At 48.2% G+C, this 15,718-nt stretch overlaps 2 protein-coding genes across 4 annotated transcripts in view; both read left to right on the plus strand.

The window, feature by feature from the left end:
* The window catches only part of TOP1 (DNA topoisomerase I), a 98,749-nt gene extending 94,883 nt beyond the window's left edge, over window positions 1-3,866 (plus strand). The window contains exons 19-21 of the mRNA XM_063101068.1: window positions 1,055-1,149; window positions 1,384-1,533; window positions 2,575-3,866. Coding sequence (XP_062957138.1) covers window positions 1,055-1,149; window positions 1,384-1,533; window positions 2,575-2,677 — 348 coding nt within the window. The 3' untranslated portion in view covers window positions 2,678-3,866. The remainder of the gene's footprint in view (window positions 1-1,054; window positions 1,150-1,383; window positions 1,534-2,574) is intronic.
* A 9,847-nt stretch (window positions 3,867-13,713) lies between these two features.
* The window catches only part of PLCG1 (phospholipase C gamma 1), a 35,783-nt gene continuing 33,778 nt past the window's right edge, over window positions 13,714-15,718 (plus strand). For 2 of the 3 annotated variants that reach the window (XM_063100889.1, XM_063100896.1), the window contains exon 1: window positions 13,753-14,050. In XM_063100889.1, the coding sequence (XP_062956959.1) occupies window positions 13,834-14,050 (217 nt within the window). In that variant the 5' untranslated portion in view covers window positions 13,753-13,833. Of the gene's footprint in view, window positions 14,051-15,718 lie in introns of all 3 variants that reach the window. The other variant, XM_063100901.1, reaches the window with a different exon arrangement.

Here is a 15,718-nt window from a genome sequence, read left to right on the forward strand (position 1 = left end):
ATGAACTCACTGGTTTGGGCTCTAGCTCCATAGCATTTCCCGTTGCTGTCTCTAAGCAGGAACCTAAGAAAAAGTTAAATTCTCCAGAGGTGCTTCAAGGGTTCTAACAAGCAAGAAAGGCTGAAACTGCCCTTGTTTCTTCCTTATAGATTTGGTTCTTCAAGATTTCATTTGAATAAAAAAGCACCATAGCTAAAAGTGTTTTCATACCTCTGCTTCTGAGTGATAATTTCCTTCCCCCATGAGACCTCTCTCTCTGTTTTTAAACCATCCCACTTGGAGCAACCCAGCAAAGGGGCTTGGCCTGCCAGAGCCTGAGACCCCACTACAGAGCGCTGCCTACCCCAGGCCTCTCCTTTTTGAAACAATGCTAGAAATGGGCCGTACCATGTATTAGTTTGGGACAGACTGGCTAGCTGAGCTGTTAGGCTTCCTGGGTACCTTTTAATTGCCTTTTTTTTTGGTCCCTTGCGTATTCTCTTCAGTGTTGTTGTTTTGTTTGTTTGTTTGTTTGTTTTTGAGAAGCTTGCAGCTCCTTCCTAGAGTGCTGGCAGGATCTGAGGCCTGAGTCAGGCTTGTCCAGTAGATGCAAGTATCCTACCTCAGTTTTCTAAAGAGATCTCCTACAGTATACTTGGAATGAAGGCTAAAACTTGGCACAGGATTCATTTGATAAACAGCTGTCATCTGTGGTCCTCCTCCCCGGTGTCTAAAACCAGAGTATTCTCTGCTTGAAGGATTAGCACCTAGGTTCCCAGACCCTGAGCTTCTGGACTAACGGGTCCACAGGTGACTGCCTAGAGAACCCTCATTTCTTGAAGCATCACTGAAAAATATAAATGAACAAATAGCAATTGAATTCAGCAGTCACTGTGCTGTATCTCCTCTGTGCCTTCCTGAAGCCCATCCATGGTGTTTTTACTTAAAAAATCACTGAGAGAGACATTCTTCCTGGTGGAGACAATTTCTAGGTTTCACCTTCTCTGATGGAGCCCTTCTTTTTTCTCTTTGACTTATTTTGCTCCTAACCTTACTACTGTTCTTCCCCATCCAGATTGACGCCAAGAAGGAACAGCTAGCAGATGCGCGGAGAGACCTGAAAAGCGCTAAGGCTGATGCCAAGGTCATGAAGGATGCAAAGACCAAGAAGTATGTACCTGGTATTGTGCAAAGTCAGGGGCTGGGTGAGAGAGAAAAGTGTGTGCAGGATCAGTCAAAGGCTCTAGGGCACCAGCTTTTCTAGGATTTCCAAGTGATGTCTTTTGGAAATCTCTGTACTTGGGGCTTTTATGCTTTTGCTGCCCATACGTGGCAGGGTGGGGTTGCAGTGTGCTATATTGTCTAGAGGCCAGGCCTGGTTCTTGATGACTGACATTCTTCCAGGGTAGTAGAGTCAAAGAAGAAGGCTGTGCAGAGACTAGAGGAACAGTTGATGAAGCTGGAAGTTCAGGCCACAGACCGAGAAGAGAATAAACAAATTGCCTTGGGAACCTCCAAACTCAATTATCTGGACCCTAGGATCACAGTGGCTTGGTAAGTGCTGAGCCCTTCTTGAGCTCCTGCTGCTGGCTTGAGAAAGGTGGAGGGGGTTCCGAGAGCATTGTCAGCCTTCACATACCATTCCTAAGTGGCACACTTAAATAGTCTTCTGGGGAAACCTCTGGCTTCTGCTGTGTACACGGCGCTCTGGTTGCTGAACCTTGTTTACAAATGCATTGGAACATCCTGGATGGTCCTAAATGGTCGATACTGTGAGAGTGTGTTTATGTTCTGTTTGTAAAAGGTGGGTACAGTCACTGTCTCTTATGAAACTAGGAAAGGAATGGAAACCTTATTGAAGGAAAAATAGAAAAGAGCCCATCCGTCTTCACTTTAACAATACATTTCAATGAAATTTTTATAAGTGAAGAAAGAAAGGTGGGAACAAGAATAAAAAAAAAAAGAGTACACATCTGAACAATGTACACAAAAAGTAGGGGGACCTTTTAACAAAGACAGATAAATTCTCTATTGTTTGTGTGTGTGTTCTTTCTCTCTTTCACACAGTCCTATAAAAACATCCAAAACAAGTAGCTTTTTCTTTAAAGATGTTTAGTTTACTTGAATTGTTAATTTCTGGGCATAGATGTTCCTCTGGGCCAGAGGTTCCACCAGTTCCTGTACCCTTTCTGCTCTTTTTTGCCTTGTGTAGTGCTAGAGGTTTGGTTAGCTCTTACGAGGCGATACAGTAGTGGTTAAGAGCATAGGTTCTGGAGCCAAAATGTTTGGGTTCACATTTCAGCTCCACCACTAACGAGCTGCACGAAAACAGAAGTAAATTACTTAACATGTCTGCCTCAGTTTTTTCATGTGCACCTTCTTCATTTGTACATCTGTAGTAGCACCTAGAGATCATTGTCAAGACGAAATGAGTTGACCACATAAAGCCCTTAGAACATTCCTGGTACACAATTAATTGAAATTCTCACCAGACACATGTGTAGGAGAAGGTGGCACAGCTGAGTTCCAGGCCCCAGGTGTGGGCCACTGCTCTCTGAGTCTCACTAATCTCCCTTCTTTCTCCCTTGTTTGCAGGTGCAAAAAGTGGGGGGTCCCGATTGAGAAGATTTACAACAAAACTCAGCGGGAGAAATTTGCCTGGGCCATCGACATGGCTGATGAGGACTATGAGTTTTAGCCAGTCTCAAGGGGCAGGGTTCTGTGAAAAGGAACAGTGTGGTTTGGGGAAGATGGATAAACTGAGCCTCGCTTGCCCTCGCATCTGAGGGAGAGAGGCAACAAGTCTTAACAAACCAACATCTTTGTGAAAAGATAAACCTGGAGATATTATAAGGGAGAGCTGAGCCAGTTGTCCTATGGACAACTTATTTAAAAATATTTCAGATATCAAAATTCTAGCTGTATGATTTGTTTTGAATTTTGTTTTTATTTTCAAGAGGGCAAGTGGATGGGAATTTGTCAGCATTCTGCCAGGCAAATTCACTGTTTCACTGAAGCATTTGGATTCTCTTAGCTACTGTATGCAAAGTCTGATTATATTGGTGCGTTTTTACAGTTAGGGTTTTGCAATAACTTCTATATTTTAATAGAAATAAATTCCTAAACTCCCTCCCCTCTCCCCCATTTCAGGAATTTAAAATTAAGTAGAACAAAAACCCAGCGCACCTGTTAGAGTTGTCACTCTCTATTGTCATGGGAATCAATTTTCATTAAACTTGAAGCAGTTGTGACATCGGCAGTGTTTTGGTTCAGACACCTATTCACAGAAAAGCATGATGGGAAAATATTTCCTGACTTGAGTGTTCCTTTTTAAATGTGAATTTTTATTTCTTTTTAATTATTTTAAAATATTTAAACCTTTTTCTTGATCTTAAAGATCGTGTAGATTGGGGTTGGGGAGGGATGAAGGGCGAGTGAGTCTAAGGTTAATGAAATAATTAGTGACTGAAACCATTTTCCCATCATTCTTTGTTCTGAGCATTCTCTGTACCCTTTAAAGTATCCATCTTTTCATTTTAAACCCGACTTTCACTTGAAAGATTTTATTGTATAAAAGTTCCACAGGTCAAAAAATTTAGAGGAAAATGAGTATTTGGTCCAAAAAAGGAAAAATAATCAAGATTTTAGGGCTTTTATTTTTTCTTTTGTAATTGTGTAAAAAATGGAAAAAAAAAACCCATAAAAAGCAGAATTTTAATGTGAAAACATTTTTTGCTATAATCATTAGTTTTAGAGGCATTGTTAGTTTAGCGTGTGTGCAGAGTCCATTTCCCACATCTTTCCTCAAGTATCTTCTATTTTTATCATGAATTCCCTTTTAATCAACTGTAGGTTATTTAAAATAAATTCCTACAACTTAACGGAAACTTAGTGTCTGCCTCTTTGTTACCAAGGGCTCCAGGCCAGAGTTGGGGCTCTGGGGCTAGGATTTAGTGTGGGATGTGATCTGACCACTCAGGTCAGCAAGGGTGGGGCGGGGCCTGGCCTGGAAGGGATGCATCTGTCCTGCTGTGGGTGTGAGTTGAAGAGGATCCAAAGTCAACATCCAAAGACAGGCCCAGAAAGAGAGGGAGGGTGCAGAAAATCTGCAAGAATTGTATCTGAAGGGTAACGTTTATTGAGCAAGATGGAGCAAGTGTATTTGAGAGGCAGATTTTTGGAGCACTTTCCATGTGTACTGACCAGAAGCAGAACAGAAGGGAACTTCTTTGGATTTGCTTATGTGGCTAAGCTTACAGTCAGGATGGGAAAAATTAAAGAGTACTAAGCCAAATAGAACACTAGATCCCAGAAGCCCTCTCAGGTGGAATGCAGACTTCTCCCTGTATTGATTGGTTGGTTGAAAGAGGGAGTGGTCAGTGACTACTTCCTCACACTCCAGGTACCTGAGCTGGCCATGGTCCTTACAAAAATTGTTCCTTTCCTAATCCTAGATCATAGCTAAGTCTAGAATTTAGGATGAAAGGTGAGGTCTCGGTCAAACGCAGCAGAAAGCAGGAAGGCCAGAGTGGTAAGAATTGGTCACTTCATAGAAGGGCCCTGGGCCCTCTAGCTTGCTAGCATGAGCAGGTATATTCAGGGAGGAAAGCCATCTCCTTGGTGGTCTCGGTTCTCCCTGGGAGCGGGGCTGGGAGCAGGGCTGGTGCTGGGCCCACAATAAAGAATCCTGGGAGGTCCATGACTGCCTATATTTCATTGGCTAGTGAGGGAAGTAGCATTCACCCCGGGGAATAAAGGGGGTTATATGGCCATCATTGCTTTGGAGCAAGAGATTGCAGCCAGCTATTTTTGAATTCTGTAATGTTGAGATAGCTAGACCATTGAACGTAAGGAATAGCAACAAAAGTTGTTCTGGTGCCCAGTTGATATACTATGGCTGATGGGTGGGTGATGAGAAAGTGGACCTCAAATATGGGACTTCAGAAGGACCGGCCACAACTAGGAAACAAACTTTGGTTCACAACTTGAAATCAGGTACAGAAGACTTTGCGAGCAGAAAGCCTTGCACATGAGCAAGAAGTAGTGCCTACCTCTCTGGGAAGGACCCCCTGCGAGTCTTCTGAGGGCAGGTGCAGGGCAACCAGATTCTGTCCAAGACAACTGTGAAGGGCATCCTGAATCCTGAGCAGGGGCAGCAGGCCTGGGAGAGCAAAGCCAGAGAATGAAAAGGTGAGCTGGGCACTGAAAGTGAGAGAAGAGAAGAGGCTAGACAGGTAGGTGGGGGCCAGATGTAAAGGGCCTTGAAGGATGCTTCAGCCTGGAGTCAGGAGTAAACCTACCCCCTTGCCTAATCATCCAGTAGGTCTCACTTCAGTCATGTCCAAGATCAAAAGCCAGATGGGCAGGGTCTAAGAAGCTCCCTCCAGTCAGGCCCTTCTATGATGCCCAACTCCAGCTGTGGGCAAAGGGGGCCAGTTTCCACATGCCACCCAAGCCAGAAGTGTGGGTGCTGACTTGGGTCCTCTCTCTCTCCCGCTCCTCCCTCCACACACACACACATCTGGTGAGCAAATCCTGTCTGTTCTCCATACCAAAAGCTGTTAAATCTACCTCAGGCCTCTTCCACAATGAAAAATGGAAAAAGAAACTTCGCAGCCTCCACCCTTTCCTGTCACCACCTCTCTCCCTCTCCATTTTCCAAACAGGCACCTGCAATGAGTCATCTACACCACCCAATCATTTCCCCACCCACTGCAACTAGCTTCTGTCCCATCTGTCCCTGATTTCCTCCCTTCACTCTGACCACGATCACCAATGACTAAGTGACAAAACCAATAAACGAGCTCTTCATTTTGCATCTTATTTGAGCTCTTTGTGGCACTGGATGCTGTTGATCATCCTTTTTTTTTTTTTTTTAACTTCTATTGAAGTATATTTTACATATCATAAAATCTACCATTTCAAGTGCACAATTATTCTTAGTAACTTTACTGAGTGGTGCAGCCATCCCCATAAATCAGTTTTCAAACATTTTCATTCCCCCAGTGAGATCCCTCACAACCACTTACAGTTAATTCACATCCCCACGCCCAGCCTCCACTAATCTATCTATAAAATTTGTCTTTCTGGACATTTCAAGTAAATGGAATCTTACAATATGTGACTACTCCCTTCTAAAAACACTTCTCTGGCTTCCACGATGCCACCACCCTATCAGGCTGCTACTGAGTCACCTCTTCTATCAGGTCCTTAAGTGCCATGGTTCTCATGGTCTCACTTGCCTAGCTGATTTCATTTGCACCTAAGGGTGACAACTCCTCTGTCTCTATCTTCAGTCCAGATCCCTTTCCTGAGCTCCAGACACATGTTGCCAGCTACATCTCTGCAGGGGATGTCCACGGGAACCTCAATCTCAATGTTTCTGGGAACTGAGCTCAGTACCTATTACTCCATGCCTCTTGTGTGTCTATCTCAGTGACAGACACACACCCACTCTGTCCTCCAACCTGGAAACCAGGATAGCCACCATCTTTCACTCCTTTTTCTCTTTTCCACCTCTAGTAAATTACTGACTCTGAAATCAACTTTTCAATGTCATATACACTGAATATAGATATTTCCCCACAGAAATTTTTTTTAATTTAAAAAATTTTTTTCTTTTGAGAAAAGAAAGAATTGACTTATATTTCAGTCCTTACAAACTCCCTCATATAAAAAGACACTCTTGTTTTGAACCAAAAAGCATTTTTCTTGAGAAAACACATTACCCTGAAATGACCTCAGCCAAGCTAGTCTTGGATGCTTATAAGTAGTCCCCTGACAAAAATCAGTAAACAAGGAGGCAAAGAAGTTTAATACAGACTTAGTAATTATTTCTCACAGCCCCAAATATTCCATGTAAACAAGCCTTTCAAAGATCACTAAATAGCAAGACAGTGTTGATTTTTTGTGGATTTGATAATTATACTGTATTTGAGAATATATTTTTTAAAAAGAGTCTTTTAGAAAAACACTGAAATATTTATAGGTAACACGAGAGAGTTGAGAATTTGTGTCAAAATAATATGGGAGGAGCTAGTAGGTAGAGTTCAGCACAAAACAAGAGTGGCCACCAGTTCATAATCAAAGCTGGATGATGGGTACATGGAAGTTCACTATATGATCCTGTCTACATTTCTACACATTTGAGATTTTCCATTAAATGTTTAAAGCAATACAGTGAGTGGTTATCATGAAGATCACTAATATAACCTATAGGAGAAATGGCGGGGGGGGGGAATCTAATTTGTCTTCATGTTATATTAAAAGGTAATCATGCTTACTTTAAAATTTCCAGTGATAGCAGCACATACTGATTCAGAAAGTATTCTCTGCAACAACGTGGATAAATCTCAAAAACATTACACTGAATGTAGACACAAGAGTACATACACTATGATTCCATTTATATGAAATTCTAGGATAGGAAAATTCTAGGAAACTCTAATCTGTAGTAACAGAAAGTAAATCAGTGGTTTGTCAGATAGGAGCAGGGGGAGATTGACTGCAAAGAGCCACTAGGAAACTTGTTGGGGTGATGGAAAGGTTCTATACCTTGACTGGTGGAGGTTACATGAGGGTATACATTTGTCAAAGCTCATCAAACTTTACACTTAAAATGGGTGCATTTTATTATATATAAATTATTCCTCAAGCTGATATTTTTAAAAACGTTCTCTCTGACGCAACTTACAAGGAAAGTGAAGGTGATGTGCTTTGAGAAATTGTACTAGATAACTCAAAAAGTGGCTCTCCTGGTGAAAAATACATAGAAATCAAAGATTCAGGTAAAAAGTTGAATATAACTTATTACTGGAAATTTGAGTGTAGGAAAAAAATCAATATTCATGAATTAATATTTTTTTAACAATATGTAAGTTAAAGTATGTAAAACTGTTATATATGAATATTTGAATCATGCATCTCTAAAAATGTTTATATTTTACTTGCAAAAATATCCCACAAGACACCTGGAGTTACCTTACTATGAAAATGAGTGTTCACCTTATATTTGGAGCAGCAGTATATTCAGGCATATACAGTATTTCTCTGCTCTACCCCACAGCCACCAACAGGTCTAAATAAGGCCAAGTGTCCCTTCTCAATGCTCCAGGGGTCCTAATCACACTTACCTCTCATGGTCTGTGGGCATTTTGTGCAAGTTGGTCTGATTCAGATGTGCTGTCTTTAGTGCTCTTGAAGTGGCACCAGGGATGTTTGCTGGAAAAAAAGGAGAAAGGAAAAGAGCAGGTCTGCCCTGGCCTGGGCCCAGTGGCTAGCAAGAGCTTTCCTTGTCTCTTCCTTCAGTGCCATACTTCAACTCAGTGAAGCAATTACAGTCTCTCTGCCACTCCTTGGGAGAAGGTACATCTGGAGCCCAGCTCTCCAGCCTCCACATGTGGGTCCCACTACGGCGACCTATCAGCAGGAAGGGAGCAAGGTCTGTGGAGAGGGCAGAGTCCCTAGGAGTGGCTGTGCCAGGTGAGATTCACTCTCAAGGGACTGAGAATACGCCCCAGATGAGGAGAGGAGAAGGACATGGCCTAAGAAGTGTAAGGCCCAACAACTAAGTTGGAGCCTTGGATATGTATTGGGACCAGAGGTCAAGCTCCTAAATGACAGGTTGTGGGTGGAGCTCAGCTCAAGGTGCACTGATGTGAGTACTTCAGAAGTGCTGGCTGCATGCTGAGGTGCAGGCAGCTTACTAACCCAAAGAGGGGCTGCTCCAACATCAAACACACAAAACTAAGTAAAAGTTAAAGAACAGTTTAAAGAAAAGAGATACTGATAACACTAAGGCCCAGGGTTCAATCCCTGTTCCGGCCAGCCACCAAAATAACAACAACAACAAACAAAACCCCCCCAAAAGAGGGACAAAGTTTAATGCATGGATCAAATTAGACACTGCATGTCTATAAATCTGCCTCCCTTTGTTTGTGGAAGGGACTTCACTGAGCTATATCTTTATATTATGCCTTCTATATTCATCCAAGTTCATTACAAGAAACAAATGAAAACTGCATTAGCATTTGCTATTCATCTGTTGAGAACATTCTCCACTATTTCAATCAAATAAGTGTCCATGTGAGAAATTTCTTTTATAATTTAACCCCAGGAAAATTTTCTTCCCCAAGGAATCAGTTACCAGAATGGAAAGTTAATGCCTTGGCTACCAGGAAGCTCAGCCACATTTGATTCTCAATTACAGCAGCTATGTTAACCCATATTAACCATATTATAAATCCTCCTTCTTATAATCTCATATCCCATTTCTATAGTAGGATATTTTTATTAAGTACTCTAAACTTTTTTTTTAAAGGCCTGTAAAAGAATACATTTGTAGCTGGTTGGTTAGCCCAACTGGTTAAAGTGCAGCCTTAAAACACCATGTTCACAGGTTTGGATCCTTGTACCAACCAGCCAGCTGCCAAAACAAAAGGATACACTTGTGGTGGGCACCCAGAACTCCCTTCAAGAAAGGACTTTTTGCCCCAGCTGTTGGGAGAAAACCTTCAGCTGTCAGCCCCCTAAGATCACCTCAGTGCAGATAGCTGTCTGGCTGAGGCTGGGCTCTTTCCAGAACAGTTCACATCTACTTCAGGCCAGTGCAGGACAACAGAGCTCCCTGGGGCTTGGCTGAGGCTGCCATTGGTCTTGCATTGCAGCTTAATTTCTCCTTGTGCCCACTCCTATTTCCTTCCTTTGCCTTCTACAGTGTTGGTTCCAGGGGTACTCCCTAATAAACATTCTGCATACTAACCTGTCACAGAGTCTGCTCCCAAACAAACCAATCTCTGACAACACTGAACAAATAACTAAAAACAAAACACATCAGGTAGGGAGATTTTGAAAAGGGGTGAGCATACACAGTAAAGTGTTCATACATACATGGAAGGCAGATTAGCATTGACACTGGAGCCAGGCTGCCTGGGTTTGAATTTTGTCTCTGCCACCTATTAGCTGTGGGATCATGGGCATGTCTCTTAATCTCTCTGTGCATCAGTTTTTTTCATCTGTAAAATAGGGGTAAAAAGAGTACTTGTGTCATAGGGCTGTAATAAGAAGGAAATGAGCCAATGTAGATACAGAAGTATTTACAACAACCACTGTTCTGAGTGGTTATTAAATAAAATAAACAGCTGTGAGGCCAAGCCCTCAGGGCCAGGGGGGCAATTGAGCTGGGACTCCCCCCAGATTCCCAGAACAGGTATGGCATAGACCAGTGCATGCTGAAACATGAGCGTTCACAGAAATAGGCCCAAGCAGCACTAGCCTGGGTGATGTATATGGGTGTGTGCCTTGTGTGGGTGCTGGGCTGCTCCTCCCAGACAATGCAGCTGCATGCACTGCCAGTAGCACCCACACACCCATATCTATGCTGAGCTGGGGGAAGCCCACACCAGCCACACCCTCTGCGTGCCCTGCTTTTCCTGAACCTCCTTTGGTGGAAGGAGGCACCTGAGGCCTGGGATGCTGGCCCAGAAGTCCCAGGAGGAAACAGGGCCCTGTCCCTGATTACTGGCCTGGCAGCAGACTGAAAACTGGAGCTCCTACTGGCAGGGATTTCTGAAGCCCCTGGGGGTCTAGCCTCAGAGGCTAGAGTAAAAGCAAGGAAACCTGGGCTGCATATTGAGAAGGTCCCAGAAAACACAGAAACAGATTTTTAAAAGTGTATCATAACCTGTAGGCTGCCTGAGTTGGCACAGAAAGTTCAGTGGGGGCTGCAGCACTTTGGAGGGTGCCTCCTAGAAAAATGAACAAGATCAGACAGGCAGGAAGAGGCCCCACTCAGCCCTCACCTGTCTTCCCGGTCTCTCTTCTCCCCTGCCTCCGTCCCCCGCTACCCCTCACTTGGTTACCTCCAGCCTTGTTTCTATTCCTAAACTCAATAACCTCTTCTTGGCCGCAGGGCCTTTGCACATGTTGTTACCTCTGCCTGGAAAGTCTTTTCCTCCAATCTACCCTTAATAATTCACCTGGCCATCTACTCACATCCTTTAGGCCTCTGCTGAGTCCTAAAGAGGTCTTCCCTGTCTCAGTCTGAAGCAGGTCTCCCTCATGATCTCATAACCCTCTATTCTTTTTTTCTGTAGTCCTCATCACAATTGTCTTTACATAACACAGTGTTTATTTGCTTAATGTCTGTGGATTCCTGGAGAGCTGGTGTTGGGTCTCTCTTGTTCTAACTCATGTTGCCAACGCCCAGCACAGGAAAGCTCAAGGGCCACAGGCGGGGGGCAGCACCACTTTAAACTGAGCCCATCTACGCCATACTCTGAGCACTCATGTTCTGATGGGTTCCCTGTACCCAGGGCCAGCCGTGGGCATGCCTTGCTTCACCCATACTGACTAGCCAGCTACCTTCCATGGCCCCTGGCCACTGACCATCAGGACTTACCTAAGCTAGTGGCTCTCTTGTAAGGCAGAAAACACACAGAGTCAGACAAACTTGGGCTCAAATTCCCACTTGTTAGTCGCAGAACTTCTCTGAATCTCCGTTTCTGCCTTAGTAAATTGGGACCATCTTCCCTGATTAGAGAGAGGGTAATCATGAGGATCACTGTGATCACATGTGCACGCCTTTTGTAGCTCAGGGCCAGGCACTGGATCAATACTAGCTCCCTCCCTCCCACTTTAAAGGTCTGTCACTAGGTGGCAGTCCATCACAGCTACCCCACCTTCCCTTAGGCAACTGAAGCCTGCTAGGATGAAGGATCTCAAAGTCAAGCTGAATTTTGAGCTTCTTAGGGGCCACACCTGAGGGAATCAACTGAAGCCTGCTAGGATGAAGGATCTCAAAGTCAAGCTGAATTTTGAGCTTCTTAGGGGCCACACCTGAGGGAATCAAAACACATATAAAACAAGTGACCCCCGCAGCAAGAAGGCAGAAGCAGCCCCATACACTGTACCGGTCACTGTCCAGCAGGGTGAGCTGTCTGAGCACACACTTACATCCTCGCAAATTCTAGTCTAAAAGTCTCACAAATCCTTGGAAATCTGGATCTTTCTCTAGTGTCAGGTGGATGTTCTGCAGGGCCTCTTACCTCTGAAATGCAGTAAGTAGTCCTGCTGTGCCTGGCAGTTGACCAGATGCCTGCCTCAACATCTGTCAGATGGGCTCCACCATGACAGTAGGTATCCTAAGTTTTGGCCGTGACAGGGGTAGACAGATTGCAAGGTGGGTTTAGCAAACAGCTTCAGGAAGATGAAGAGTGTGAATTATTCAATAACCACAAAAAGGGCTTGCAGCTGGAGAATGGAGAGTGGTGAGGGATGAAGCTGGAGAGATAGGAAGGGGCCAGGTCACATAGGACCTGCCGAGCCAGGTAGGGAGTGCATATTTTAAGTGCAATGGAAGTCATAGAGGATTTCAGGCTGGAGGTAGGAGAACATGATTTAATTTCATTTGAAAGATTAAAGCAGGGAGAATAGATGCAGGCAAGACCAACAAGGGTAAATAGTCTGGATGAGAAAAGATGGGGCCTTGATGACCCGGGGGTGAGGCAGAGAGAGGAATCAAGGTTATCTGCAAGATTTTTGGTCTAAGTAACATACAGATGTTTTAGTGCCACGTTCAGAGAGTGAAGACCGTGGAAGAAGCATTTGCAGGGATAAGGTGACAGCCCGTGGTAACTGGGGATGCGGCCTAGAGGTAGGGGGAGATACGGATTTGGCGTCACCGGTGCCTGCGTGATGGGTGAAGCCTGGAAAGGTCAGGTCGTCTTGGAACTGGCTCAGGACTGAGTCCAGAGGCTGCTGAGGCCGAGGCAGCGGCCACAGAGGGAGAGGAAAACAAGGCCGAGAAAACCAAAGTTCAGGGGATCATTGCAGGAGGGGTGCGCTGAGGTAGGCCTGAGCCTACGCCCCGGATCTGACCCGAGTCTTGCCGCGTGGGGACCGAGCGTGACGCGGGGCGGGCAGCAGCCGATGCGAGGGACAGAAAAGAAGGCCATAGAGGGCTGCAGGTCAGGCCTCCGGACAGCGCGACCCGTCGGTCTAAAGGCCCTGTAGGGGACGCTCACGTCTGGAGGGCCTCTCCGAATGAGAGGACCCACGAAGTAGCCGCACAGACGTGGCTCCGACCGTCTCAACAGCGGCCTGCGGGCCAGCCCCGCGCGACTGGGGAGGGGGCGGGACAGGCCCGCCGTACATCAGCGCGCGCCGGCCAATCCGCAGGCAGCCCCGCCCCCGCCCCTCCCCGGAGGGGGCGCGCGGAGGACCCGCCCCCGCTCCCGCCGCCGCCGGTGTGAGGCGGCACAGCCTGGCCTGGCTCCCTCCGCCGGGCAGCCCGCCCAGGTAACTGGGTTTGGCTGGGCGGGCCCGGGGGCTGCGCCGCACCCTCACGTCCCTTCCCGGTCGCTGCGCGGGCGGAGCTCGGGGCGCGGGGGGGCTGCGGCCGGGCCTGTGTGGGCCGGCGGGCTGGCGGCCGCCCGTGCGTGTGCGCCGGCTGACGGGCCGGCGGTCGGCGCGGGCCTGCAGCCTGTGGGCGGGGCTGCAGGGTGCGGGGGACCGCGTGAGCAGGCTCCGCGGGACCAAGGCTTGGGCCGCTTGACCGAGAGCGACCCGCGCCCACGCCTGCGGCCTGTCCGGGGGTCGCGGGGCGCAGGCGCGGCGGGCTGGTGGGTGGGGGTCCTCCGGGCGGGCGCGCGGGCGCCTTTGTTCCCGGCGCGCGGGCGGGGAGGGGCCTCGGGGCCGCCCCGCCCCTCCGCGCTCAGGCCCCGCCCTGTGTCCGCCCGCAGGAGCCGCCGCCGGTCCCGCTCGCCGGCAGCCTCAGCCGAGGTCGCCGCCGCCGCCTCAGCCGTCTGCTGCCGGGCCGGCCCGGCCTGCGCTGCCACCGCCCCCAGCGTCGGAGCCATGGCGGGTGCCGCGTCCCCTTGTGCCAATGGCTGCGGGCCCGGCGTACCCTCGGACGCCGAGGTGCTGCACCTCTGCCGCAGCCTCGAGGTGGGCACCGTCATGACTTTGTTCTACTCCAAGAAGTCGCAGCGGCCCGAGCGGAAGACCTTCCAGGTCAAGCTGGAGACGCGCCAGATCACATGGAGCCGCGGCGCCGACAAGATCGAGGGGGCCAGTAAGTGCGCCCCTCCCTGCGCCGGGCCAGCTGCGCGCGCGGGGGTGGCAGGGGTCCTGGCCCAGCTCCCCGCGCCCCGGCCCGCGGCCGGAGTGACTTGGGCAAACTTTCGGGCCCTCCTCCGCCTCCTCCGGGCCACGCCCCCGCCTCGTCTCCGGTGGTCACCGAGGGCGGGGGGCATCCGGGTCCTCGGTCACCTGACAGGACACCCCCTTCCCCAGCTAGGGGGAGTGTTTGTCCTGAGGCCTAAAAGTCCTCGCGGACTGGAGGTCAGCGGGCAGGCATAGGTCCCCCCCCCACAGGCCCCGGGGAGGGGGCGTCGCAGCGGCGAGGGGAGCCAAGGCAGCGGCCCCCACCCAGCCAGAGAACCTGGGGCCAGACCAGACGTCACCACCCACCATTCTTTCTCCAGGAGGAGCTTTCTGTGAAACTCTTTGGGCTCCCAGGCTAGGCTCTTATTTGGAGAGGAACCTTTACGTTCCCTAAGTAGAAGTTAATCAGATGTTGGGGTAGGGCTGATTTAGGAGCAGATCGGGGCCTACACATCTCCCTCTTGGGCAGAGGGAGCAAGGTAGTCCTGTTGGGTTTGGAAAAGCCTGAGAGAAAGCAGTGGTGCTTTCCCCCGCACTGTTCTTTTGTTCTGAAGCTGAGTTTTGGAGGCCTGGTGGGGGGGGGGGTAGCAGACACCCAAAGCCAGGGCAGGAGCTCTTGGTAAACGGGCCAGGTTCTCCTTGCCCTTGAAAGCACGTTTCCAGGAATGTGGCCCCAGAAGGGCTGCCCCAGTGCCTTGGAATCAGGTGCTTGTCTCAAGAGCATGTGGCCAGCTTGGGGTCTAGCCTTTTGTATCCTGTGTCCGGTGGCTGCAGGGAGCCGGGAGCGGCTCCTTTTGGTTTCCTGCCTCTTTGCCTTCCCAGGCCTAAGCTTGGCCGCTTTTGTGCAGGTCTGTGGTGGGAGGTGGGAGTTGGAGGACTATGAAAAAGCCCAGAGTTTTCAGAGTGTTGTTCCACTTAGCGCATGCCTGAGCTATGGCCAGGTGGACATTCAGCTCTTTCTTCCATCCCCCTGCCTCCCAGTGTGAAGAGATGATGTGTCTGCAACCCAGACTGAGAATAGTTTCCTGCAAGAACCCCCAGAGACTAGTCCTAGAGAGAACCAGGCTCAGAACCAGGTCTAGGTAGAGAAGGGAGTCAAGAAGTGACAACCCAGGAGAGGTTCCCACAGACCTTCTTGGGTATGGTGAATATGATGTAGATGGGTGAGACTGGGAGGAAGGAAGGTCTTGTGGTGAGGCAGCCATCCTCAGATACAAACTCCAGATCTGACACAGCTGCTGAACTTAAAAATGGCAGTTGCCTTCCTCAGTGCCCCCAGTGTCCCTCTCAGCCATTAAGAGAACATTTTGGTGATTTGGGAGACTGGATTCCATAGTGGAGGAAGGATAGACAGTGCAAAGAGCTGAGATAGTCCCGGGAACATTACCCAGACATCAGACTCCAGATCCAGTTCCCTTCCTTGCCTTTGTGATGCTCCCTGTGTTGTGCTGAGTTGGTGGCACTGGCTGGAGGTTCCCAGATAGAGATCTCCAGGGTAAGTGGCTGCATTTTAAACTCTGCATGTGACCAGCAGGCAATAAGTGTAGCACAGTGGTTGAAGGCAGGTCCGGACGTG

Source organism: Cynocephalus volans, chromosome 1 (genome assembly GCF_027409185.1).
Source record: "Cynocephalus volans isolate mCynVol1 chromosome 1, mCynVol1.pri, whole genome shotgun sequence".
NCBI lineage: Eukaryota > Metazoa > Chordata > Mammalia > Dermoptera > Cynocephalidae > Cynocephalus > Cynocephalus volans.